The sequence below is a fragment of the Mus musculus genome, chromosome 18 (genome assembly GCF_000001635.26).
Source record: "Mus musculus strain C57BL/6J chromosome 18, GRCm38.p6 C57BL/6J".
NCBI lineage: Eukaryota > Metazoa > Chordata > Mammalia > Rodentia > Muridae > Mus > Mus musculus.
The window spans coordinates 69,582,226-69,607,774 of record NC_000084.6 but is presented as its reverse complement, the minus strand read 5'-3'; the positions used below and the strand labels follow the sequence as shown (position 1 = coordinate 69,607,774).

At 40.6% G+C, this 25,549-nt stretch overlaps 1 protein-coding gene across 50 annotated transcripts in view; it reads right to left on the bottom strand.

The window, feature by feature from the left end:
* Tcf4 (transcription factor 4) overlaps positions 1 to 25,549 on the bottom strand; it is a 344,539-nt gene that overhangs the window by 80,193 nt on the left and 238,797 nt on the right. For 4 of the 50 annotated variants that reach the window (XM_006525760.4, XM_006525762.4, XM_006525766.4 and 1 more), the window contains exon 1: positions 14,191 to 25,549. This exon is cut by the window's right edge and continues 17,535 nt beyond it. The exons of 44 other annotated variants lie outside the window; for them this stretch is intronic. In XM_006525760.4, coding sequence (XP_006525823.1) covers positions 14,191 to 14,259 — 69 coding nt within the window. In that variant the 5' untranslated portion in view covers positions 14,260 to 25,549. Of the gene's footprint in view, positions 1 to 13,782 lie in introns of all 50 variants that reach the window. 2 more of the 50 variants (XM_006525764.4, XM_017317862.2) reach the window with 1 other exon arrangement.

Here is a 25,549-nt window from a genome sequence, read left to right as displayed (position 1 = left end):
TGAGGGGGGTGTGGGGAAAAACAACTGCAATAACACCACCAAAAAAGCTCATTATAATTAGGAACCACAAGCTATGACAGCCATGGCAGCAGCAGCGAGAGAGCGCATGTGTTAAAGTAGAGGATTTCTAAAGAGCCAGTTGCAAATTTGTAATTTTTTCCCTACGTTACCCTGAAAATGAAAAAAGAAAGAAAGAAAGAAAGAAAGAAAGAAAGAAAGAAAGGAAGGAAGAAAGAAAATACATTGCTCACTATTTTCATAAAGCATTCCCAGAAAGGGGAGGGGAAAAAATCATAAAATGGAGGGTGGGAACTCCACTCTGGATTTAAGACCAAAAATGTAAGCTTTAAGAACACACATTACTTCCCAACTCAGCCTTTCTGACTGTCAAAAGTCCTTTGCATTAATTTTGAGGCGATGCCCTATGACCTCATGACAGATATAAAAAAACGTAAAATATGTTTAAAACTTAAAAATCAACACTGGTGTCAATGGTGTACTGGCTTGTATTCTGTATTAATTAACCCCACCCTTCATGCCTTCATGAATAGCATTGATTCTTCCTGCACTGAATCCCACAGGGTCGCACACTCCTAAAGAGGGACGTCCTCAGAGCCTCAGTGCACACTATATTTGGCTTTAATGATTTCTGGCAACCAACTGCTGTATTTTCTACAATAGTATTTAATGAATAACCTTTTTATCATTCTGCCAGTACTCATTAAAATGCACTTGTTTCTGAGATGCAATAGCTAGCTATATGAAACCAAAATATTAATGCAAATTGGCATTGCTAAGTTTAAAGTGGTATTTGCATTACAGGAACGAAATGTGGTCCAAACTGAAAGAGCGCACAGAGAGCAAATGCCTCTTGACACCATGATTATTACTAAGAGAAACTGGGGCTTGTGGTACCATCAATAAGCCCAAGAAGAAAGTACTGGGAGCATGTGCCAAGCACCTAGTCTGCGCAGCCGCGCTATATGGGGAAACGTCGGTATTCCTCACTGTCTACTCAGGAACGGTAAGGTATGAGGTACAACGGAACTAATGAATTTGTGCCCTGTGCTCATAAACACCTGAACAGGCATCTCATCTACTTTCAGAAAACTGTAACTTTTTAGCAGAACAACTCTACAAGAGCAGTCTGCTTTCTGTGGACGACAGGAGAGCCTTCCAGTGAAGATCTCTGTCTTACTGTATAGAGTCATGGGTGTGCAGGTCAGATGCATCACATTTATTGTAGTGTTTTCATGTCAACATGTATTGATCGTCTTTAAGAAGCTAAGAAGCTTAAGATGTCTTAAGGCATGGTGAATCCTGTCCTTCACGGTTCCGTTGGTTGAGGTGGTTGAAGGGGATTCCAAGTCCCTGCTCTATGCAAACAGGCGAAGGGACCGATCCGTGAAAAATACTGAGTGTATCAATGGCTAACTTTCAATTAAAGAGCAACACATATAATTGGCTTGAGCATCTAGTAAAATACAAGGGGCACTGATGTCATCTTATCTAACGTTAAGGAAACAGTGAAAAGGCGTACTAAAATACATGGCGGGAGGGACTCCGCCTCTTCAGGATCCATGTGACCTTGAGCAACTTCTGTAACTCATACGCTCTTCCATTTCTCAGATGGAGATTTCTCCAACAAAAATTCCTAGACTGGTGCAAGAGATCCCTGTGCGTATCCAAAATGGAGATAGCAAGGACATGAGACAGGGGATTTGAAATGTAGTTGGTGGGAACTGAGAAACTTAATTTTTAAAATTCGTTTCTAGTTTTCATCATTAAATTTAATGGCAATAGCCTCACTTGGCTAGCAGCTAGCCCATTCATCGGGGGTAGTATTCGCTTTGAAAGGGGCTGACAGCTTCTGGAGTACCTGCCTTCTGGGATGCAGGAAGGTTATGTTACTCTGGGAAGAACTTGAGAGCATTCTCTGAAGGAATGAAGGCTTACAGATGTATTTTATCAAATGTTAATACAATAATGAAAGAGTTAGTCTAGGTTTTATCACAGCTTTAAACTACTTGCTGCCTAAACATGAAAGAAAAGGCACTCTACAAAGATTTCATAACCTATAAATACACAAATATCACATAACCGGCCTTTTTACAAAACACATTCTGAAAGCAATAATAAGCATATTGCTTTAGATTTATTCAAAGGATTATACTGGGGTTTACGAAATATCAGAGAAATACTGAGGACCTAACATAGATAATTAGTGTTTAATCAAAATTAAAAACAAGGACAATGATCTGTAAAAGAGCATTTCTATAAAATTAATTGATGATGTAAAACAAACACCATCTCCCATAAATGGAAATGCTCAAATAAATGGATTTATCAAAATGGTAGCCTGTACTTCGTGGAATGGCGACAGGTCAAATGACATCTCTGTAGCTGCTCACTATGAATGGAAACAATTCTGTACCACCCAATATGACAACATGACCCCCCCCCAAAGCCAATGTAGGGCAAATTCACAGGCACCCCAGAAAGAGGCAGCGCCAAAGCTAATTCTCTAGTTGTTGGTGGGTGGGAATTCACTAGAGCTGCGCAGGGCTGAGGTGCTCAGGGCTCCAGGAAGCCATCAGTAGAGCATGGTGTAGTTGCCTTCGGGGGCCCAGAGGCAATCCCCTGAACCGACGCACTAAACAAGAAGAAGTTCTCGGCACCGTGGATCTGAACTGCCCAGCTGCTGTGTCATGTCTACTCTGACCAATTCTTGAAGAACCTTGTATAGCCTGAAGCAGAAACTGAAGGGTGGCACAAGCTACTGTCAGACTTGGCAACTCTGAAACTTGGCTTCTAAGGAGTGAGGTGTTCTGGGTTCTAAAGTTGGCAGGAATTAAGACTCTGCCATCAGATCTGTCACCCTCCTGCACAGAGTACTAGGGAAGCCAACCGAGGTCTCGGGATCCCTTTCTAAATCACAGCCAGAAAGCTCCAGTAGTGATGGACATTGAGCAGGGCCAGGAAGAGAGGCCACCAGTTGTCAGTAGGGTGAAAAACAAAAACAAAAGCAAACAAACAAAAAAACCCTGCATTATTGGGAAAGCTAAAGAGTTCCTCAGCTTTACTTTACTTTAATCTGTGTGTGTGTGTGTATACATATGTATATATAAATTCAAATAATATCTTTAATTCTCCCCTCAAATATGTCTATATTATTATCAATTATTCTTTAGGCTAATTCCCCTTTTCCTTTTTATGTACTTTGGGGATAAAAGTAATATACTGCTTTTAGGATAAAAGATAAAACAAGAAACATGGATGGAGTTCCCACTATTTTAAGAGATATGATACATACATACACACATGCATATATATATATATGTATATGTATATATATATATATATATATATATATATGTATATATATACATATATATTTCCTTATTGGCTCAACACAGCTTAACAGCTGCTTTGAAGTCATTCCAGTTAGTTCACAAATAATTTACTATATAATATTTCAAATGAAATATTACATTTTCTTGGTAAATCATGGAAATCCTCGAACAATATTATAGAGCAGAGTATGATATATCAAGAGGAAATAAAATAGAAGGAAATTGGTTGGAGGGTAAGAGAGGGTAAGGTTAAAGGGGAAAGGACAATGGGAGGGAGAGGAAAAAGAAAAGAGGGAAGGGAGAATGGAAAAGGGGGGAAGGAGAAGTGGAAAGGTAGGAGATGGAGGTGAAGGGAAGGAAAGGGCTAGGGAAAAGTAGGGAGAGACAGTAGGCCAGAAGTAAGAAAGGAAGGGAGTGAGGGGGAAGGGAGAAAGGAGGGAGGGAAGAGGGACGGAAGGAAGGCAGGAAGGAACTGTACATGAGGCTCACATGGCAAGAATAAACTACAAATGTCCAGATCCAACATGTGTAAAGCAGGACCTGTCTGCCTCTGCTCTGCCAAGGGGCAGTTCTGTACACTGTGCTAGGTTTGGGCTCTAGAACCACATGCTGGTGGCATCCCCCTATGTCTCCCCATAACTGCGACAATCAGAACTGCTTCCATCTGTCCCCTGGGAGGCACTACTGCACTAGAGATTCATGTTTGTCATCAGAGTCTGTCAGCAACGAATGCCCGTTTGGATTTCCTGAGGTTTTTCTATCAACATCTCTAGAAGTTATCTTCTGCCCTCTGAACCAGGCAAAACCATTTACACCCATGACCACTTTGACTGTGATATTGGGACCTTAGCGTGGAAGTCAGCAGTCTGGGTTTCTTCTAGAACTTTGCAGATGGGCTTCACACTGACTTTGATCATGTAACAGAGATGTTTAGTGTTTCCAACTGACTTGCTCTCATCTATATGTAAAACCCAAACCAGTACATTGTACCTAACCTTCTGATGAATAAGCAAATTTTAGCAATAAATAATTGGCATTATCTGTTACTGTCTAATTACATAATCTATCCACCCACCCACCAGCCATCCATTCTTTCCCTCATCCAGGTATACATTTATCACAGTCAAACCTGCCATGCTTTCAATTCTGATTGAGTCACGAAGGCGAGAAACAGAGGGACCAGCCAAAGAGTTTAGTCTCCATTTCTCCCCATTGGCAATGCATCTGGGAAGGCACTATTATTCATCAATAATCCCACACCAGGCCAGCCGTGAGCTTCGCATGCTACACCAAGAGGCCTAGAATGGCTGCATTGTTAAGTACTCAATCCGTTGCTACATCAATGCTCCAATAACCAACTGACTTTGGATTAGAAACATCTGAAGAGACCAATGGAACCTAGGAATCACAATCCTGAAAGGTGTTTGTTTAGTGGATATGCAAAGTGGGGATCCAAAATGTAGTCAAGATCTCTAAAAAACAAGGGCTCGCCTAAAGCTGCACAGGTAACGACTTGGCTCTTCTTCACTACCCTGCTTTCCTTCTATCTGTGGGGGAGGAGAAGGCCATAAAACCCAACCGTCCTCCGCAAGGGACAAATGAGTGTGGTTTTTGCCTTTCTTGGCGGCGTTGTCTCTGAAAGATAACACAGCTTCTGCAGCGCAGAGGTCAGGTCCTCATAATGATTCCTGTAAGTCATCTTTCTAGGGGTTAATTAAGTAAACTGAATCCTAAAAGGTTTTATTAGCAGAGCTGGCACTGTAAAATGGCGCCAGGAGCATCTGCCGTGACACGAACCCTCGCAAAGTGAACCGCGTGGAAACACCCAGCATCTCGTTTGCGGTGTGCTTGCCCATTCGCTGCCTGCAGCCCAGTGGCTGGCTGCATGCTGAGAGCTCTGGGAAGTGAGGTCACCGGACTCATATCAACATACTTAATTTTACACTCATGACAGTTAAGTTTTTAATACAGCAAAGGGCTTTTTTTTTATTATTATTATTCAGGTGTTAATAGAAAAATCAATTCTAAGTCACAACAGCTGTGATCATTTTAAATATCACAGCTGTCATGGGCTGAAAATAACCGATTTGAGCACATACATTTCTGTTGCAAATACAACAAAATGAAAATATGGTGGGATGTTGTCTTCTGCTCGCTCTGAGGCAGACTGTCTAATACAATGGCCAAGAACTCACGTGCTTTAATGTAGAAAATCAGGCTCCTGTTTCAGTGCTGACCTAACGGGCAGATGGCATAAAAGCGGAGGGCTGAGCATGGATCTTAAGAAGTAGCCCTATGGTGACTGCCGAACATGTTTAATTATGGAAATAGTATTAACTTTGGAAGGGACTAGGCTAAATAGTCGATATCGAATTGAGAGTTCATTTATGTAAACATTTTGCTGTGAAGACAGGAGGGGATTAAGTGGGATCCATGCTCCACATTAAGTGTTATTAAAGTCTGGGCATTCCAATTATTATAGGACGAAGTCTAAACTCCTATGAATTGGTGGTAACCACCATCGTTCAGGAAGTAGTGGGGTTTTATCCAGATCTTTAAAAGCTCTGACTAGCCACAGCATGTGACAATATTCTTCCCTCTTGGTCCAAATATAATGCCATTGCCTCTCAGTGAATGGAATGGCATTCTTAAAGAATATTTAAAATGTATTTGAATACAGTAAAAGACAAGGACTGAGCGTCAATTATCCTGCCATGCGCACAAAGTGGAAGTTGGTTCGTGAGAACTGCGCTGTAATAAGTGCTGTCAAAAGTCTACAATTCTATTAGCAAATGCTGCCATCCCTGCTACCGAGAAACTAAGTCAGATGGTGGGAAAATGGTACTCCAGATTAAGAGCAGAAGGTAACAGAGGGATGCTTCAAGCAAGCGTTGGCAATGTTACACACTCACACTTTTTACGTTTCTTCAGGTCTTTCTAACCTCCTGGCAGATACGTAACCACAATAAAATGAATACAGTATTAAAGATTAATATTTTAAAAAGTATTTCTTCCAGACCTTAGAGATGCCCAGGATAAAACTGAAGAGCTGGCCATATCAGCCACTGGACAATTCCTAGTAGAAGTCTGACCTTCCATTTTCCCTGGGGTGGCTCAAGACACCAGGTACAGGGCAACCTTGCTGGCTTCTATTATTTGCATACTAATTCCAAAGCTATGCGAAATACTCTATAGTTGTCTAATCACAACACACACCAAGGCACTACAAAGTGAAACCACACTTGTTAAACATTTATCCCAACCCCCACCATCACACAAAGGAAGCCTAAGGGGGGCGGGACAGGGCGGGGGGGGGGGGACATCCACCCTGCTCAGACCTGCTAGGCTCTTCTGATTGTAATAGCAGGTGCAGAAATAATAATGTGCTGGCCAATCAACTTTTTCCCCCCTCTGATTTGTCAGTTTATCTTAATAATGCCATTAGGAATGTAAACATTTCTGCAATTTATATTTAAAAGTCAATAAAATAATGGGATGCGGAATTTATCCTTTTTAATTTTTTTAAGTAATACATTTGATTATTTTAATCACGTCAGTACTTAACTGGATGGAGTTTAAATATGCATGTAACATCAATTTAATTTGCTTTATTCGCTAGAAAAACTACTGAGGAATGCAGTGTTATTCTTCTTACTTAAAAAGGGGAGGGGGCACAGTTTAGAGCCTGAGAAGGTCCAGAGCACACTTACATATTTTTTTTTCCTTTCTTGGAGGTGGGAATCTAGTGTCTTTCAAATGTGTTCCATTATGAATATTTTAAGATGGTAAAATATCACCAAAGGGGTGAGGCTCCAAAAAGAGGAGAGAGCCCATGGCATGTTCACTGGATGGCTGACAATAAAAACTAGGGGTGTTTCCACACTGGGGTAGACTTTATTGGGTTGTGGTTGGTAAATGCACCAACTGTGTGAGCTTATCCCGACACAGCAGTTCCCCCTTGAGTAGGATCGTTATTGGTGCAGTCATTCATTCGGTACTTTATAAATCTCACCCTTAGGTTTGTGGAGGTGAAAAAGTCGAGTGTTAAGCCTTCATCCTTAGCATCCCTGGTCAGTCATTTCATTTTCAGGTCAGTCACAACGGAAGCAGCTGGAATTCAACTCTCCCCCACTTGGTCCCACCAATTACCCCAATCAGCCCCCTCTCAAAATGAGTGTAGTCTGGCCTGGAGGAAGACGCAGATCTAGGTCCCTGGAGGGTGCCCACCAAATCCGGGCCTGATAGCAATGGAGTTGCCATCTGACCAGCAAGTCTGGAAGCTGACACTTCCTACAGCTCAGGTGTTTCAGCTCAATCTCTAACCCAACCTGGGGGAGAAGGGACTGGGCTCAAGGTGGTGTCCCCTCCAAGCAAAACATTACAGCTATTCCTCTCCCTTCCAAGTCATTTGGAAGAAAACACCAGGCATCCTTAAGAAATGAGGAAAGGTTTGGGTCAAACCTTTGACAGCCTGGAGTGTAAAAACAGCATTATCAGAAAAATGGAACTTAAATATTCTAAGCGGACCATGGCGCTGTAACACAAGCACACATGGGAAGGCAAAGTTGCAGTTTGGGAGTTAGAGATCTCCAGCACTTCAAAGAAGAAAGCCTAGTGTCACCTCCCATAATGTCCTCAAAGGGAGGGGCATCAGCCTTAAGAACTGTTCCTCGGAATAGAAAACATCACGTTGCTTAACAAAAATGTAAGGATCGTTTCTGCAGCTCACCTTACATGATATGATAACGCACCACAGAAGTTATTATCCATTTAAAAACTAGAAGTCTGCAGGGATTTCACTGTTCTACAAGGTCCAGTGGTGACTTCCGGCGTCACCTCTGTCTTCGAGATACGACTCTTTTACTAACTTGTCTCCCACCGATTTGACAGTATTCATTTGATTCCGGGGGTAATGCAGACTGTTGTTGTGTAGGGCTCTGTCTGTAAGTGGTTGAGGAAAAGGCAGGATTTCATTTGTCACCGCCCATCATTTTTATCACATCTCATTGTGCCCCGTGTCATCTTAAAGAGTTATGTTTGAAAGTATTGAGAGCCAAAGAATAAAAATCTAATCAGACACTTAAAAATTTTGAAAACACTTGATCCTCCATCGTCTTCCTTCTATAATGATGATGAGCAAATGTGCCTTTTGTGTGAGTCCAACAGTATTGGAGGGGGGAAAAACAACCCCAGCTACACATCACTTACTGCATGTGCTAGGTGGCAAGCATTTAGGCTTGCTGTAGGGAGCAAACATATGCTCCCATTGAATTCTCTTCTCAGGGTAAAAGTAAGCCTCAATTTGAACAACTTTTAAATGTATCCCAGTCGTTATTTAAAAATTGTTATCTTCTCACCAGGTCAGGGGTTAAGGGGTTCTGGTTCTGTTCGGGACGGCTCTCCTACCGCAGATTCCTGAGCATGGACATGGCCCACCATAAAGAGAGGACACAGCAACATCTCTCAATAATGCCAGAGACGTGCCAGAAGTTTCAAGCTGGTTTGGGAGCGGACACACACACAGCATTCCCGATGATGAAATCTGATAATGTCTTCAGTTAAAAACAAGGTAAAGCTGTTTGACCAGTAAGGTTTAGAGAAAAATAAATAAATAATCATCGGCAAGCCTCCGTGGTGCCTTCTCAATTTTACTAAACAAAACAAAACAAAACAAACAAACAAACAAAAAAACCCAACAACAAAAAAACATAAAAACAAAAAAACCAAAAAACCCTAAATAAATAAAAACAAATTTAAAAAAAAATGGAGGAGCAGTAACAAACCAGGCAGTAAGGATTTTCCTGTGAATCAAGTACACAGAGGGGCAGGAAGCACGCAGTACAATTTCCTGTCTGTCAGCTGGAAAGGTAGTTACCACCACCCAGGTCCTCCTGGTTTCCCCTGACCATTCCTTCCCTGCTCCCCAGTCCTTCCTTCTGACTCAGGAGACAGTGCCATCACCTAGTGCTAGGAGCCGGATGCTTCCCAAGTGTCAAAACATTCAAACCTACCAGAAACCAGGGGTTAAATAAAGCGAACCACATACACATTTTCTTCCTAAGAAATTAGCCTCCCGGGAAAAAAAAAAAATTCAAACTGGTGTCCGTGACTCTCAAGCAGGGATTTTTGGAAATTTAATCAGAGGCAGCTGAGCAAGAGGTAGCTACAGTATCAAGATTAAGTGTCTCGTGAATATTTACCAGCTTAAACCTATTGAACAAAATCAACATAGTTTTGTTTTGAGAAAGTAAATACAAACAGTTTTTATTGTTATCTTAAAATCACTCAATTCAAATGTTTTGTATGTCAATAATACCAAATAGTAAGCTAATATCTATATATACATATATATATGTGTGTGTGTATATACACACACATATATGTATGTATATATATGTATATGTACATATGTATTTGTTTTCCTATATGCTTTTTCTTTGATTGTTTTTTAACATTAGTAGGCAGCTAAAAAAAAAATCAGGTTTGTGATCTAACCATTTTTCTTTGTATTAGCAACTAAAATATTTTTAATTAAAATAAATTTATACTGGTTCCTTTTGTTTATAGCCAAGGTTCTGAAATAATAATTTTCTAAAATAACTTTTAAAATGTCAACTTCAAGTTGCACAGTGAACACATTATGGAAAACTTTAAAGCCTGGTACTTACTTATCTGGACTGCCCTAGCCAGGATATTTTTTTAAAGGTCATATTAAAAATGTACTTAGCAATGTTATTTCTGGTTCTATTAAGATATTCATCTTTTTATGTTGCCTCTTTCCATGGCAAATTCATAAGAAGTGAACCCTTCACACCGGAGCTTAGACGAGACTTGCTGACTGTGATTTTTACTTGTGTATAGGTGAACTTTGTTCCAAGAACGACTGTGAGCCGAGAGATCCTGTGATCCCGATGTTTCTGGGTTTGGGCGGCCTTAATATCAAAAAAGAGTTTCGCTTCGTTTTTTTTTTTTTTTTGCCTTTGAACTTTCTGAAGATGAAAAGCCTGCATAATATGACCAACGGTTGGACTATAAACACGGGGCCCTGGCTCTCATTCGCCTTCCTAGATCTGATGACTTGACAAATAACTATTTCAAAACAACTAGTTTGAAACACGGTTTGAAGCTTGTTAGGATGAAGCAGAAAAGAGCAATTAGAATAATCACAGGTTTCTCTATACGGCTCAACACATGCACGCGCTGCCGGGAGAGCCTATGGTGTGATTGGAAATTACCATTAGGAAGGAATTTTACCACTTTTGTTTTCAATTTCATTTGCCAGAATTTTATCTACATGGAATTGCCATATTTTTAGCTCTATGGAATTTGACCAAATAATTACTCATTAAAATTCAAATTTGATGAGCATGTAAACCTTGGGGGGAAAAACAAACAAACAAAATTTAGGACTAGAATTCTAGCTTTCTTTTCGCCTTTTTGGGGGGGCTGGGGTGGGGTAGACCAGGTTATGCCCCAAGTAACGCCCAGTATGTCTTATGGCCTGAATAAAAAGAGTAACACAATTTGACAACATAAGCTAGAGTTCTCAACACTCAAAAGAAACATTACTCTTCCAGAAACATTTCTCTGATAGAATAATTCCTTCAAACTGTCATTTAGCTGAGACTGGGATTCACTTACATGTAAGGTAGTAATTCATAGAGGAAAAAAAAAATCACACCAAAAATGACTGGCCAAGATCATTTGACTCTCTCCCTTAAGGCAAAGCTGAGTTTTATAAATGCTCTCTCGTTTACACTCAAGATTTATTTTTTGGGAGCTCTTGGGTTAAGGTTATTTAAGGTCTTATCTCATGAAGTCCATACTTAAGGACAAATCACTGTTCTCCGTGCGAGCCTGGCAGCAATTTGGGCATCTGTAGCTGGGGCCCTTTCTATTCCAAGGTGACAGAGTCCATCTACCATTTCCTTTGTCTGTCCCAAAATATCATTTGATTAAAGTGTTTTTCCTGCTAGGAAGTGGGAGAAGAACAGATTTTACAAACACTGTGTTTGCTGGTTCAAAAAGATCATTGTCATGTTCTTCTGTATTCTTGCTGCAACCTAAAAATCATAGTGTTTGGGAAGGGTTTTCCATTTTTCTTCTTTTGTTTATTCACAGGGAAAAACCTGCTTCCTCTAGCCTCTCTCAGTTCAGAGAGTTCAGACTGAATTTAAACAAGTAATTGACTTGTCACTGGGGAAAAAAAGAAGGAATTCAGTGCTGGGTTGTCTTCAGAAGGAAACCTGTGCCATAGAGGGCCACGCTTTAACAGTTCAAGTTGGAAAACAGTGCTCTCTCTCTCTCTCTCTCTCTCTCTCTCTCTCACACACACACACACACACACGATACAAATAGTCAGACCTCAGACAAACAAAATTCACGAAAGGTAAAGCCGCTTTCATAGACATGTTGACCAATCAATGCATGACGTACACAATCGCCACAAGATGTCTGGCATCAAACCAAACGCAGCTGAATGCAGAAGTAGAGGCAGTACAATGCACACTGTAGAATAAACAAAAATCCCTTTCCCCGGGGGATGCACGAGGGTGTCTTGGAAAATGGTCTAGAACTGGGCCTTCTGTGGACCACACACAAGTGGACTTTGCTGGCTATGTCACCAAGTTAAATCTAAGCACTGGTGACCATCCGTGGTTTCCACGGTTTCTGCTGAGGCTCCACATGGCTATTTTCCCTAAATATAATGTATGTACAAGTTGCCTCTTTCTAGTGTTTGAATCAATAGAGATACACATCACCAGATTTGTTTTTAATAAACGTCTTAAAACAGTTCCTATAAATACATTTCCTGTGACAGAGTGATCTTGATTTTATGAGTACCATCCTTTCAAAAAAAAAAAATCTAACAACCAAAATATTTGGCAACTGCGAGGGCATATTAGTGATATGATGTCATAGGCAGCGTTTTCTTATGGTAGAGGCAACTAGCAAGCTGTAGGGATGGAACATATATCTTAAAAAAATTCCTTCAGGCCACAAGGAAATCCAAATGCCCGAGTCTTAACTAAAAACTTGACAATTCAACTGTTTAAGATGTGAAGCTAATAATTAGCCTATAAAATTCATTATTGGTAATCTTTAAGGTTAAAACCCACAACTTATATTTGTTGTAATGTATAATATAACATATAATCTTTTCATGCATATACACATATTAAATAATATGTAATTCTTTAGTGTACAGGGCAACAGATTCCTGGGCTGTATCTCACTATTTCACAGACATTTTTGCTGATCACACTAACAGCATTTGTGAAGTTACCCGAAAGGGGCTTTAAAAAAAAAATCAATGGAAATATTATGATATCTATTGTGGGGAATGTCTAAGAGACCACAGGCAAAAGTCTTAAATAGCTACCCATTTAACCTTAAACAACTGCAATTCAGATACAATTCTTTCTAAAAATTGAGTTCTCTAAGCCCAGTATTTAAAGTCACAGATTTAAACACTGACCAATTTAGAACATAAGCCTTTTACTTCAACACCAACTTTATTTACCACATTTAACTACTATTCTGATTACATGCAATATTCTTTAAAGGGGGACTTTAAAAGGGATAAGTATTATTAACTTGTGATGATTTACTGATACTTCAAAATAAAAGTAATAGTTCATAGACCTGGATGACTGTTAAACTCCTTAAGCTACACTCTCGAAAGCTCTTGTATATGTATACATACCAGTGTAGCCCACCAGAAATAAGCAATATGCAGACATCTGTGCATATTTACGTATATGTGTGTGTGTATATATGTATATATAGGCTTACATGCATATATCAGCACACACACACATTTAATTCGCTCTCATCGGTTTCGTTTGGCCCAAGTATCACACTCTGATTAAGATCAACCCAAATGTAAGTTCAAAATACTACATGAGAACAGTTCATAAAGGGCTGCTTTTCACGGCCATCTCCATTCTTTGCTATTTTAAGGTGAAATTTTACTCCTCCGTTGCCCAACTCTTCTTGAGAGCACTACATACCGATTTACAAAATATTGAAATCCTTTTCCTTCAGAGGGAGGGCCCAGGCGAAGAAAAAATAAAATAAAATAAAGTAAACCTCCAGATGGCAAGTAAAAACCTTCTGCTGGGGTTATACACAAGATAGCAGACACTTTCCCCCACTTCAATAAAGCCTTTCTGTTAGAAGAAGAGAAATTGAGGAAAACGCCACACAGCACAAATAACTTGCAACATTGTTACATGCACGAATGGATTCTTATCCCCCCCCCTTCCTTTTTTGGTTTAAAAAACAAGCTTATATAATCTACTCCATCAGATATGTCCGTTTTAAGTTTTTGGTCTATTTTAATCTCTTATCCATTGTCCACTCCCCATGGTTTCCAACTTAGTAAGACTTCAGACAGCACAAAACCTCAATCCGGAGTGAAACTTACCCCCAATTTTCTCTCAGGCTAACTTGGGTTTTCTCAGTTCTCTTCATAATCTGCTCCTCCTTCCAATCATTTGAGAGCAAAAATAATTTTGCCAAAAGTCCTTTTTTAAAAATTAGTATTATTTTAAATCGTACAACCCCCTAGGTTCACCTGACTGCAAACTTTCTCTCTGGGATCTACTTTCAGGGGCTTTGTAAAGCTTTGCTAGGTCTCTACTGGGGGAAAGGAAAAAAGCAAGAAGGAGGCAAGAGAAACATCCTAGGACTCGCAGATGATAAATATTTCATGGTACCGAGAAAGGTGCGGCAGTCCTGCACAACTTAGCAAACAATGCTCCTCGCCTAGAAGGCTCATCCCTGTGACCATAAAACTTGTCCCCAATGCCCCTCGCAGCCCGAGTTCGCTTACCGCTTTCCCATTATAGTAGTACATCAAAGAGTTGCCGCCCATGCCCGGGATGGTGTATGCGCAGTACATGGCCTCGGATTCTTTTTTCTCCTCAGTACCACTCTAACAACTTTTATTTCAAACTCGCTGTCCCTTTTTTCACAACAATTCCTTCAGTTGCATTTTCCCATATGGCCGGGCCAAGCGTGGTGAATATGCAAAGCAGGAAGAGACCATTCCTGGCGGGCGGGGGAGGCCCCGGCGCTGCTGTCAGACGCTCAAGTTCGCGCAGGCTGGATGGCGGCCCGGCCTGTGCAGCGCCGCAGCCGAGCACTCGAGATCGCTGCAACTTTTCCGAGGGGTTTTTATCAGTTCAGTTCCTCGAATAATGTCGATTCTTACAAATTCCTGCAGGCTTCCCTTCTGCGCTCTCTCTCTCTCTCTCTCTCTCTCTCTCTCTCTCTCTCTCTCTCTCTCTCTCCCTCTCTCTCTCTCTGTCCCTCTGTGTGTCTCTCTTTCTCTCCCTCTTTTTTTTTTTTTTTTTTTGTTTTTTGTTTTAGGCACCCCTTTTCTTCTCTAAAATTTCCACTCAACTGCCTTAGGGTAAAAGTGGAACAGGGTCCATTATTGAGCAGAATACAAATGCGGTTAATTGACTCCCCCTCTCTCTCTCTCCCTCTCTTTCTTTTTTGTTTTAATTTGATTAAAAAGCGAGTGGCAGGAAGGGAATCGTACGATGCACATCTAATAACTCTGCCATCTGTCTCTGCTGCTGGCTAGCTCCCAGCATTGTACGCAGCTGCCTGAGAACTCGATTCGGAGAAAGGGGGGCGGGGGGGGGGCGTAGTGGAGGAAGGGAAAAAAAACCCACCACGTCTCTGACCTCGCTCAAACAGAGAGAGGGGGCAGTGTTTTCTGGCTGCTTGGTCAACAACCTACAAAACCGGGTTGCGGAATGAAACAGAGTAACCAAGCGGCCGGCCCAGGGCTCTGCCAGCCCCAGGCTCTCAGACCCGGGGCAGAGGGGTGGCCGCCGCCGGTGAACTTCACCTCGCCACGCCGCAGCCGGCTGCGTGGACAAAAGCGAGCTAGCTAAATGCCATGAAGCCAGGCGTCCCTTCCTTAAGGCTGAGCACCCCAAAGCCACACACACTACACTCTGCAGTCTGGAGTGTCAGGGCAATGGAGAACCCAGCTGCAACTTAAGCTTGTTTGCTGGGTTCTAAGGCAAGTTTATTGGTTAAGTCCGAATCTACCAATAGCTCACAGCTGTCAATTCCTAAAAAGGTACCTTAGAGACCACGTTTTTTCTACCCCCCCCCCCCCACCATAGTTTTGACTCGCCCCAGGAGCCTGATTTCTGCATAAATATTTTAACAAGCGTTCCACGCACGGTTTTTTTTTTTTTTTTTTTTTTTTTGTAAACTTAAATTTTACTAAACTTTAGGAAACCGAAAACCTCCCTTCACCTTCATTGATCACCACTGAACAATAGAATTGCAAGGTTTCTACCAAGCAGGGGGAATATTTTTGTTGTCCTTTGAAAAATATATCAACTAACAAAAGGGGAGTTAAAAAAAAAAAAGGAAAGAAGGGGGGGAAGATGGGCTGACTTGAGCTTGCCAAATTCAGAGCACCACAGGAAAGGAGGGCCTCTGGGAATTGATCCCAAATGAAACTAAATCATTTGCATATGCCGAGGCAAATGCCACTGAGCACACATCTACTCTTCAGAATCAACTTTAATAATGCAAAGCACCTATTTCCTTACGACTCAACGCGGTAACAAAACACATACAGTATTAATAGACAACGGAAGGCTGGAGTGGACTGAAGAGTAGAGGCTTAGCTAAGGGTGGAAAGTTTCCCCCACACTAACACACACACACACACACACACACACACACAGACCACAGGGCCCAGAGGTTTGTCTAACTCACTTGCTCTGCATTTATTCGGAAGGTCCCCAGAGGTTTGTGTAAACAGTACTTGAATTATAATCACACATTTCATTCAAATTTCATGCTTTGAGGATTTTTTCCTCATTAGAACAGTTAGTTGTCAATCTGACAGGATCCTATTTGTACCCTTTTAAACCACCCTCAGTGTTAACACCCAAAGCCAGGTTGCCCACTGCCACAGGACACAGTGTGAAAACCGGAACTTGGATGCTGGAATTTGGAGAGAGAAGTTGGGGTGGGATTGTCGCTATTGTCCCTGCGTTGTTGTCAGAGAAACCCCTTATTTAGTGGACTGCCTCTAGATCTTACCTAATGTTCTGGGTGTGACTGCTAGAAGCTCTGGACTATTTCCATAAACAATGACCTCTTTTCATCTTCATTAAATCTATTTTCTTGCACGTTTTGCAAAGATGTAAAGGCCTCTCCATCAATTATATATAAACTCTTACTTCAATGGACTATAATGCATGGTTTTAAAGGTAATGATATGATTTCTTTAAGAAAGGATACCACTAAATACTTTAATTTGATAAGGTGAAAGAGACTTTAAGGTCTTTTGACTTGACATATGGAAGAAAAATAGTTCAAATAGGACTAGAACATTAAGCTTTTAGGATTCATTAGCTGATGCCAAAAAAAATTCTAACATTTCAAAAGTGCACATTTGTATTGGTAAATAAAGATGTACAACTTTGAAGGGTTCTTTGTGAATGATGCCCAGGGAGGCAAGATGCACTGTCATCCAGTGGTGTGTGGGTTTTGCTTTGCTGCCCTTGAAGTACGTGTCACTCAACAAGAACTCAAGTCAGTGCCTTGTCAACTGAGACAGTTCTTCAATCTCAGACCCTGAAGATGTCTTGGTGACAGAAATATCATTCGTGATAAATCTTGAGTGTGAAGTGTAGGGGGGGGAGGCGAGCACAGACTGGAGCTGTATGTAAGAATCCACGTGTTTTGTGATAATTTAAAAAGAAGTCTGGCTCTTAAGCAGCCAGTTTGTAAGGCCTTCGACTGGTTTGCATCAGTGTATACTTAACAAATAGGACCTTAGCATTGAGGTCCCTTTCCTTTCATCACTGAAATGACAGCCAGGCTAAACAGAGGGCCAGCTCTCTCTCTGGTACTTAACTAGCAAGCATCATTGGGAACGCAGTAGATGGTGAAACTTGCCATCAATATTTATTAAATAATAAAACTGATTACTAAAAGATGTCAATACCATTTATTTCTTCTAGCATCTAGTTGACAATTTGTTATTTTTTTTTTCCTCCAAGAGTTCCTTGATATTTGAAGTGAAGCACATTTGGTGCTTGCAACATTACATGTACCATGTCACAGAAACCTGGGGATTCTTTGCACATACACTCCCAAGGCAATGGTGTAATAGTCCCAGAAAGTTAGAGAGATATTCAGTAAGATCTTGTGGGGGTGAATGGATTACATAACTGAACCAGTAACTAGCCAAATCCTACAGTTCTTGAAAGCAGACCCTTGGTTAATATGTTCATTCAACATATTAACCACACACACCTTTTAGGTGATTTCCAACTTCCAGTTAAGCTCCATCTTAGAAATGATGTCTCTAAGAGACATGAACATATTAACCAAGACAGAGACATGACCATGCTGCCAAGAGATGCAAGCAGACTCTTGAACATAATGAAAAATATGACTAACGATTACGGCTTCAATTCAAGTAGGAGCAATTCTATATATTTTAAAGACTTAGACAATAAATTGTTACAGGAAGAAAGGAAGGAAGGAAGGAAGAAAACACTCGCAACCTCAGATCATATTAGAGGAGATTCTACCATTTTCCCCAAGAAAAATAAATGCAAACTTATATAACACTAGTGTCTAAATAAACCTACTACACAAATACATGTCTAATCAAATAAAGTGGGGTGGTTTTGAATATGAGCTAAGCAATGAATGGACAGATGGGTGGATGGATGCATGATGGTCTCATGGAAAGGATGCCATGCCCCTATCACATAACTTAGTAGAACATGACAACTTCTTGTTCTTGCTTAAGTCACTAATCACGTTAAAGTTTATACGTAGTGTATTGTTTACTTCTACAATGCCGGTTGCTTTTACGTAGCACAGTTGAATTAGGTAAATGTCATGGATTAAGAGATGGGGGTATCTATCAATCCAGAGATTGACAGCAAAACAAAACAAAAATAAGCAAGACTATACATAAAATCCCCACATTTGGCAAATAGCTATCCCATTAATTCTCTCGGTGAGAAGGCAGTACTCAATACATCTTTAAGGATAAGCAGTTTAAAGAGCAAGGATCTTCGCTTCTTTAATTCTCACACCAGGAACTTTGTGAGAGGTATTTCCGTCTCACTTCCAAGACAGGGAATGAAAACTGAATAGCCTTAGATAACATTTTATAAACCAAAAAGAGACCAAAGCAACAGAATCAGACTACGAACCAATGTATGACACCCGGAAGGCTTCCACTGGAGGGTGGGACTATGGGTATAGGAATGGCACCATTGCTGCTCTACAGCAGAGGGATCTTGGCCAAGCCAGACAGCCCAGGTGTGAGTGCTAGCTGCATCCTTTATGTCAAACATTGGCTCCTTCCAGGACTTAAAGGAGAGAACACAGCTCCCCCAGCAGATCAGCTGCATGTGAGAGAACACTTTCTCCTCTCCCCGCTTCCTCTGTGCAAGAAAATAATCACCATCCTGAAAGGACTTAGGGTCTGGCAGCTTACTAACAAGAAAAGAAAAAAAAAAAAAGCATAAAATTCCAAAGCCAAGCAGGTACCTACTCACAATTTCTCTAGAAATTGTAGACCATTAGTTTGAGAAGTATAACTGTACCAGGAGATTTTTAACGTTGATTTTTGATGATTCCGTAGCATTCAAAAGTATGTTTCTGTACGTAAACTTAGAAGAACAGCAGATCTTGCATGGTGGCAGGAGGAGGTTGTCTAAGCTGCTCTGAACCACTGAGAAAGGATGTCAGAGAAGGCAGTGCATTTATACCATTTGCTCTCCAGTAGGAGTCACTATAACCGAGAGATTGAACTCATGAGCTAAGTTGATGTGGATCTTTAAGTAGGAAATGCTTATACATGGACTGCTGTATTATGAAAAATTTGAATAAGCTCTGAGGGCTTGTAATTAGGGGTTAATGTTTAATATCCAAATTAAAGTGCAGTGACAAAAAAATCCTATTGGGTGTGATGACATACAATTTTATTAAAGATCTAATTACCAAAATAATGAGCTAGGTACAGAGACTCCCAGGCACACAGACATGAGCAGTCAGTCTCTCTCTTTCTCCCTCCCTCTCCCTCTCTCTTTATCCTGCCCCTTACCTCTCTCCCTCTTTCTGTCCTTTCTCATTTGCTGGGATGACTGGAAGACTAAGACAGTTTTGCAATCAAATAGTGAACTCTGATAAACTACTGTCCACATCTATTTCTGTCTTGATATTGAGGTATTTAGAATGTAAAATATTTTATGTGCTCTAAACAGCAATGAAGAGGTGAGCCTGGTGGTGCACACCTTTATTTCTAGCATTTGGGAGGCAGAGGTAGATGGATCTTTGAGCATGAGGCCATCCTACTCTACAAAGTGAGTTCCAGGACAGTCAGGGCTGCACAGAGAAACTCTGTCTCAACAAATCAATACTAATACTAATACTCTCAATGAAGAGGTCTACATTAAAAATGTTTTCTTGAGGGATAGAGAGATTGTTCAAAAAGCATATGCTGCTCTTCCTGAGAACCTGAATTCGATTCCTAGCACCTACTTCAGGTGGCTCAACCTTGTCTGTAACTACACTTCCATAGCCACTGGAACTCTATGGCTACTGTGAGCACTCATGTGCACCCCCCCAATACACACACACACACACACACACACACACACACACACACTTAAACACAAGGCTACAATAAAAAGAAACAATTTTAACGCTTTTCTCTCATTAAAATGCTTATTTAGTTACTACCTCATTATTTAAGAGAATGTATTTAGCTCAAATAAATAGTTAAAAGCTATCTTAATCGTTAGATAGTTAAAAGTTAATCTATTTAAAATAAATAAATACGGTATTCATAACTCTGGGGTAGATGCTGATAAGATGGTGCAGCACATACAGGGTCTTCCCACCAAACCTGACTTCCTGGGTTTGATCCCTGGGTACCCACATGTTGGAGAAAATTGACTTCTGCATGTTGTTCTCTGATCTCCAAATTCACACTGTGTCGGGCACACAGACATATATGCATGCGCACACAATAAATAAAAGAGTGTAAAAAAATAAAATATAAGGTAAGAGTCACACAATCATTTCAGTGGCATGAAAATGCCTCATGGAATAATAATTAGAAGTTAATATAGGCTACTAGATATGTGAATTTATTTTGGAAGTAGCTTTTACTACACAAATAAATCAAATATTAGCAATATTAGCAGAGACTATGGAATTGAATTTCTACCATGACTTCCTAGATGTAAGTTCCTATGTAATCTTCAACTTGATTCTTTTATGGCTTGGGCTCATGTGTAGACTTTTAAATAGCTTACGACGTGACCAAATATTTATTTTCTTCATGGCTGGACAAGATAGCTCAGAGTCACATTGATTTTAAGTACTCCATACTGATTGCTAAGGTAAGCAGTGAAAAAAATATTGGTTTTGAATCAGATTTGTTCCATAAATATTTGACTTTGACCATTGGGAACTTATCCTTCCTCCTCTGGAGAAAGAGATTCCTCCTTTTCCATTGTGGATTGCATGTTATCTGGGAGACAGACAGATCATGAGGAATCAATGTTGAAAGCCGGGTCCCCGGATCCTGTGTACTTCCTCCGGCTGGACTCACCATTCCACCCTCCCACCCACTTTCACTGTGCTGTGCAGAAGCATCCTATGAGCATGCCAGTTTCATAACTAACTGATCTCAATGGCTATGCAGTTCACTAAGCCAGAGGTCCGAGATGCCACTCCTCATACAAATTGACCAGCCTGAGCTAACCTACTATAGGATAAGATAAAGTTGGACACCAGATAGCGGGAGCAGAAGACACAGATGGGCCTGCTTGATCCTGGTGGAAACTGTAGGGTGGACTCTCCAAACCTCCTATCCTCAGGTTACACAAGTGTGAGTAACTTCGATACTGAGACACGCCATCGTGTCTCAAATACTAAGTGGAATCACGAAAGCTAACACAAACAATACTTCTGAACACAGAGAGGGGACATCTTATTTAAGAAGAGGAAACTCACTCTGTTTTTTTTAGTTTTTCCCTATGTCTCAGTCTCTTCCTTCTGGAAGTATTGGGAAAAAAAATTGTTTTTAGTCAATTATCCTAATACCCTGTGACCCATAGCATGTCTCTAAGCACCCTCTACAAACAAACCACTTCTATTTTGGTACAAGGAGGAAGCGTCACACTGGACAATATGAAAACAGGGGTTGAGGAAGTTGACTCAGATTGCTGCGTTTCCTGGACTGGGAGCCCCAGGCCAGACCTCAGGTCTGAACTGAATGAAATGTGAAAACGGCTGTCTGTCTCTCCGTATTGATTATGTCTCTTCATATTGATGCACAGGCTTAAAAAGGTTACTCCAAAATTAAAGGGAGAAATTCTGAGCCTATTTGTTAGGCTAAAGAACTACTTTTGAAAACTCCTTTTTCCCCCACTGAAAATGGATTGATGAAGAAGCTCACTGGAATTTGTACACAGGACGAACAGCAAAACAACACACTTTTTTGTTGTTGTTGTTTTTTTTTACAAATTTATGAATAGATATTTGGTTTCCCAGTACATTGCTCAATAATAATCAGGGTGGGGGTAGTACCACAAAGCAAGTAATTTTCATTCAAAATAGACTAATTGTCTAGGGCTTGTGAACCCCCTCTGGAGTGGAATTCTAGCAATTTCCTGAGGTTTCTGTTGATTACATTTAATAGTTTGACATCATTGAGTGAGTAGAACGGCAAATTGCTGGACAGAGAACAAACAACTCTCAAATACTGGAGAGGCGATCTCTGACAGTGCTTATAATAGAAACACAGGTAATAAGAGTGAGCAAGCTCTAAGGCAGAGAGTGTTCAAGGACAGCACCATACTGACCTTCAAGTGTCCAGTTCAGATTCCTGTTTTATAAAGACTCTGCTTAAAATGCTCTCTTGTGTCACTGGAAGCCAATTTGTTCTAGAATTGACAGCATCTTAAGGAGGAAGCAGGAACAGGCCAGGCCTCCCTAAAGGCAAGGGAACGGGTTGTACTGGGCAGTGATTCCTCCCTGTTTTAAACTCTGTGCTCCTCCATGCTAAATGACCTGGGGGTGACCTTCGGTCCCATTGATCTTAAGTCCTCTCCCTACACAGAAACACAGGTATGGCCACAGCAGCACAGGGGAGACAAGACTTGCATCCTCTTCAGCAACATGTCAGGAAAATCTCTCGAGGATCTTAGAAGAAATGCTCTGTAAGAGCTAAGGCACAGTTAAGAAAAATTCTGGGCCACTGCTAGGGAAACTGAAATAAACAATTGAGCACTTGTCTAACGCGAACAACACGAAAATAAGAATTTCTCAGTAAAAGTTTGATGTTGACATAAGCTGACTCTGAACACTAGATCAAGTTAATTATGATGCCTGGTGACAGCTCGCAAGGAATATGGAGCAAGGGTCTTAACCACTCTCCATTTATGGCTGAGAAAAATAACTAATTTAAAAGAGGTTAGTAGAATGTTTTAAAATTAAAAAAAATATTTTTTTTAGTGTGTGTGTATGTATGTGCATGTACATGTATGTAGCAGACAACTTATAGAAGACTATTCTCTCCTACCTCCATGTATGTTCTAGGAATCAGACTCAGGTCAACAGGCTTTACCCACGGGGCCATTCTCCAAGCTCAGCATTATTGTTATTGGTACCAAATTGCAAAGAAATTGCTTCCCAGTCAGTGACATGAAAGTTTCCTCTATTTTGCTTGACAGGATATTCACTTCCCAAAATGTCGGCATTTGCTTTGCTCTGAACGTGACTATGAAATACTTAAGTTGAAAAATGACTTAAAATAACTGGTCAATTATTTTTTTATTACAGGATATGGCCCATACTTTGACATCTGTTCAGGCCTTGCGAGTCATGTTTGGTTACCTTTGTACTTTAAGGTACATGTGTAGGGGCTATGCAAAGGGATGGATCGGAAAGGACAGCACACAGGAAATTGTCAGCTTTACGCGTTGAGTGCAGACACTGTGCACCCTTCAGAGTTATTAGCGATACTAAGCTGCATATAGTTAATGGTTCCTCATATCTTTGATAGTAAAACATGTATAGATTTACCTCATAAAATATAGATTCCTAAGAATGACATATTCCTTGGATAGAAACAGTAGTACAATTATTAAATGTTTACATAGTTTACAATGAAAATGATGAAATATGAAAAAGGAAAAAAAATAAGTTGATTGTATTTGTGTTACTTAGACTTTAATGCCAAGCGGTGGTCGCACATGCCTTTAATCCCAGCCCTCTGTGATTTTTGAGGCAAGCATGGGTTACAGATCAAGTTCTAGGACAGCCAGGCATACATAGAGAAACCCTGTTTCAAAACAAAACAATACAAACAACAACAAAAACTAAAGAGAGCATGTGAGCCCCAACATCCTTTCCCATGTGGAAATTCACTGGACAAGCTGCAGAATCTACAAAAACACAACTGCAAATGCTAGCTGAATTTCTCACTTCCTTTTAAAATCTGAACAAGTTCTGGGTTCAACTAAACCTTTTTTTTTTTCTTCTTATGGAAAATAAGTCATAGAGCTGAAAGCTCCTCGTCACCCCTAAAATCACAACATTGCTTTGTAATAAAGGATTTCAGAAAGATCAACTCAAAACATAGAAGAATAATTGAGGGTTACTTCGATCTCTTACCAAGAAAAGCCTCTCTGATAATTGCTGTGACTTTTGGGAAACAAACACTGTGGCCACAATGTGTGCGGGATCTGGAAGGCTCTACAGTCCAGAACCATGAAGGGCAGCCCTTTCTAGATAAGGTTCATTCTGGGATACGTCTGTTATTCCACAAATATTGAATAACATGAACTGCTATTAAATAAATCGTGCCTCTATGTCATTGCCCCAGCACAGCAATGTTGCAGTTGTCACAGACACATAATCAGAGCTCTGACACATTTGCTAACTGGGTGAAGAAAGAAAGACACTAACCTCAGATTCATTTCTCTTCTTTCCACAATGAAAGGAGTCAAGTCAAGAGGGCTAGAGAGATACAGGTGAAGGCACCTGCTGTCAGGTGGGCCACCAGAACCCATGTGGCAGGGGAAAACCAACTCGTGAACATTGCCCCCTGACCTCTGCAGGCCTAGCATGCCACACACATGAGCTAGATGAGCAAGATGTAATTTACGGTATTTTTTTTTTCTAAGAAAGAAATTGCCAGGTGTGGTTGCACACATCTGTACTCCCAGCACATGGGAGGGAGAAGCCAGCAGATCTCTGTAAATCTAGGAAAGCCTGGTCTATATAGTGAGTGCCAGCTAGCCAAGGCTACATACCCTGTCAAAAAGAAAGAAGAAAGCAAGCAAGCAAGCAAGCAAACAAACAAACAAAACAAAAGAAAGAGAAACAAAAGAATTCAAGTTCAGAGAGAAGGTTTGCCAGATAAACACCGCTTAACTAGCTAGAACTTCAATTTGAGAATTATGTCTTCTTAAAAATAATTGCATATTATTAAGCTAAAAAAATAGCACCAAAGCTACTTTTACTGATAACACACAATTATATGGTAGCTATTCCACTAGCTTTCAAATGTTCTCATTATTATTGATTTCATAGTTGGGTCTTTCTCTTGCTTCTATTAATGAGCTACTGAAATAGAGAGGTGGGACACGTTGTATTTGATGCGCTGACAGAGAGCATGCTCCTTCACAGGCACGCTTCACCAGAGGGCACTAGGGAAAGGACCTCGACTCCCTTCATTTCTGTGGAGCAGTTAACAGAGCCAGCAACATGCCAAAGATGTGTATCCAAATGTATCCAAAATGGATACATGCATTGTCACTTTGAAAGGCGACACTGTTCAGTCATTTGGTCACTCGACCTGTGTGATGTACACTCCTGTTCATTTCGTGGAGTCTTTAGTTTTCCTCAGTGAGTCATCTGTCCTTATTCAAGCTAGATTCTACCTTAGCCATTCCACCTCACAGGCCTTAACTGACACCTCCTTCTCACATTCTTGGACACTACTGTTCCTTGTTGTAGAGGGAAACAATGAATAAACGTTCTTAACATACCAGTCTCATATATTTAATTTTGGCTTGTTTCCTTTGCCAAATCAGTCTATTAACCAGATTCTAGGCACTATAGAAAAAAAATCATGTTATTTGTCTCATTGTTAAACATGCTGA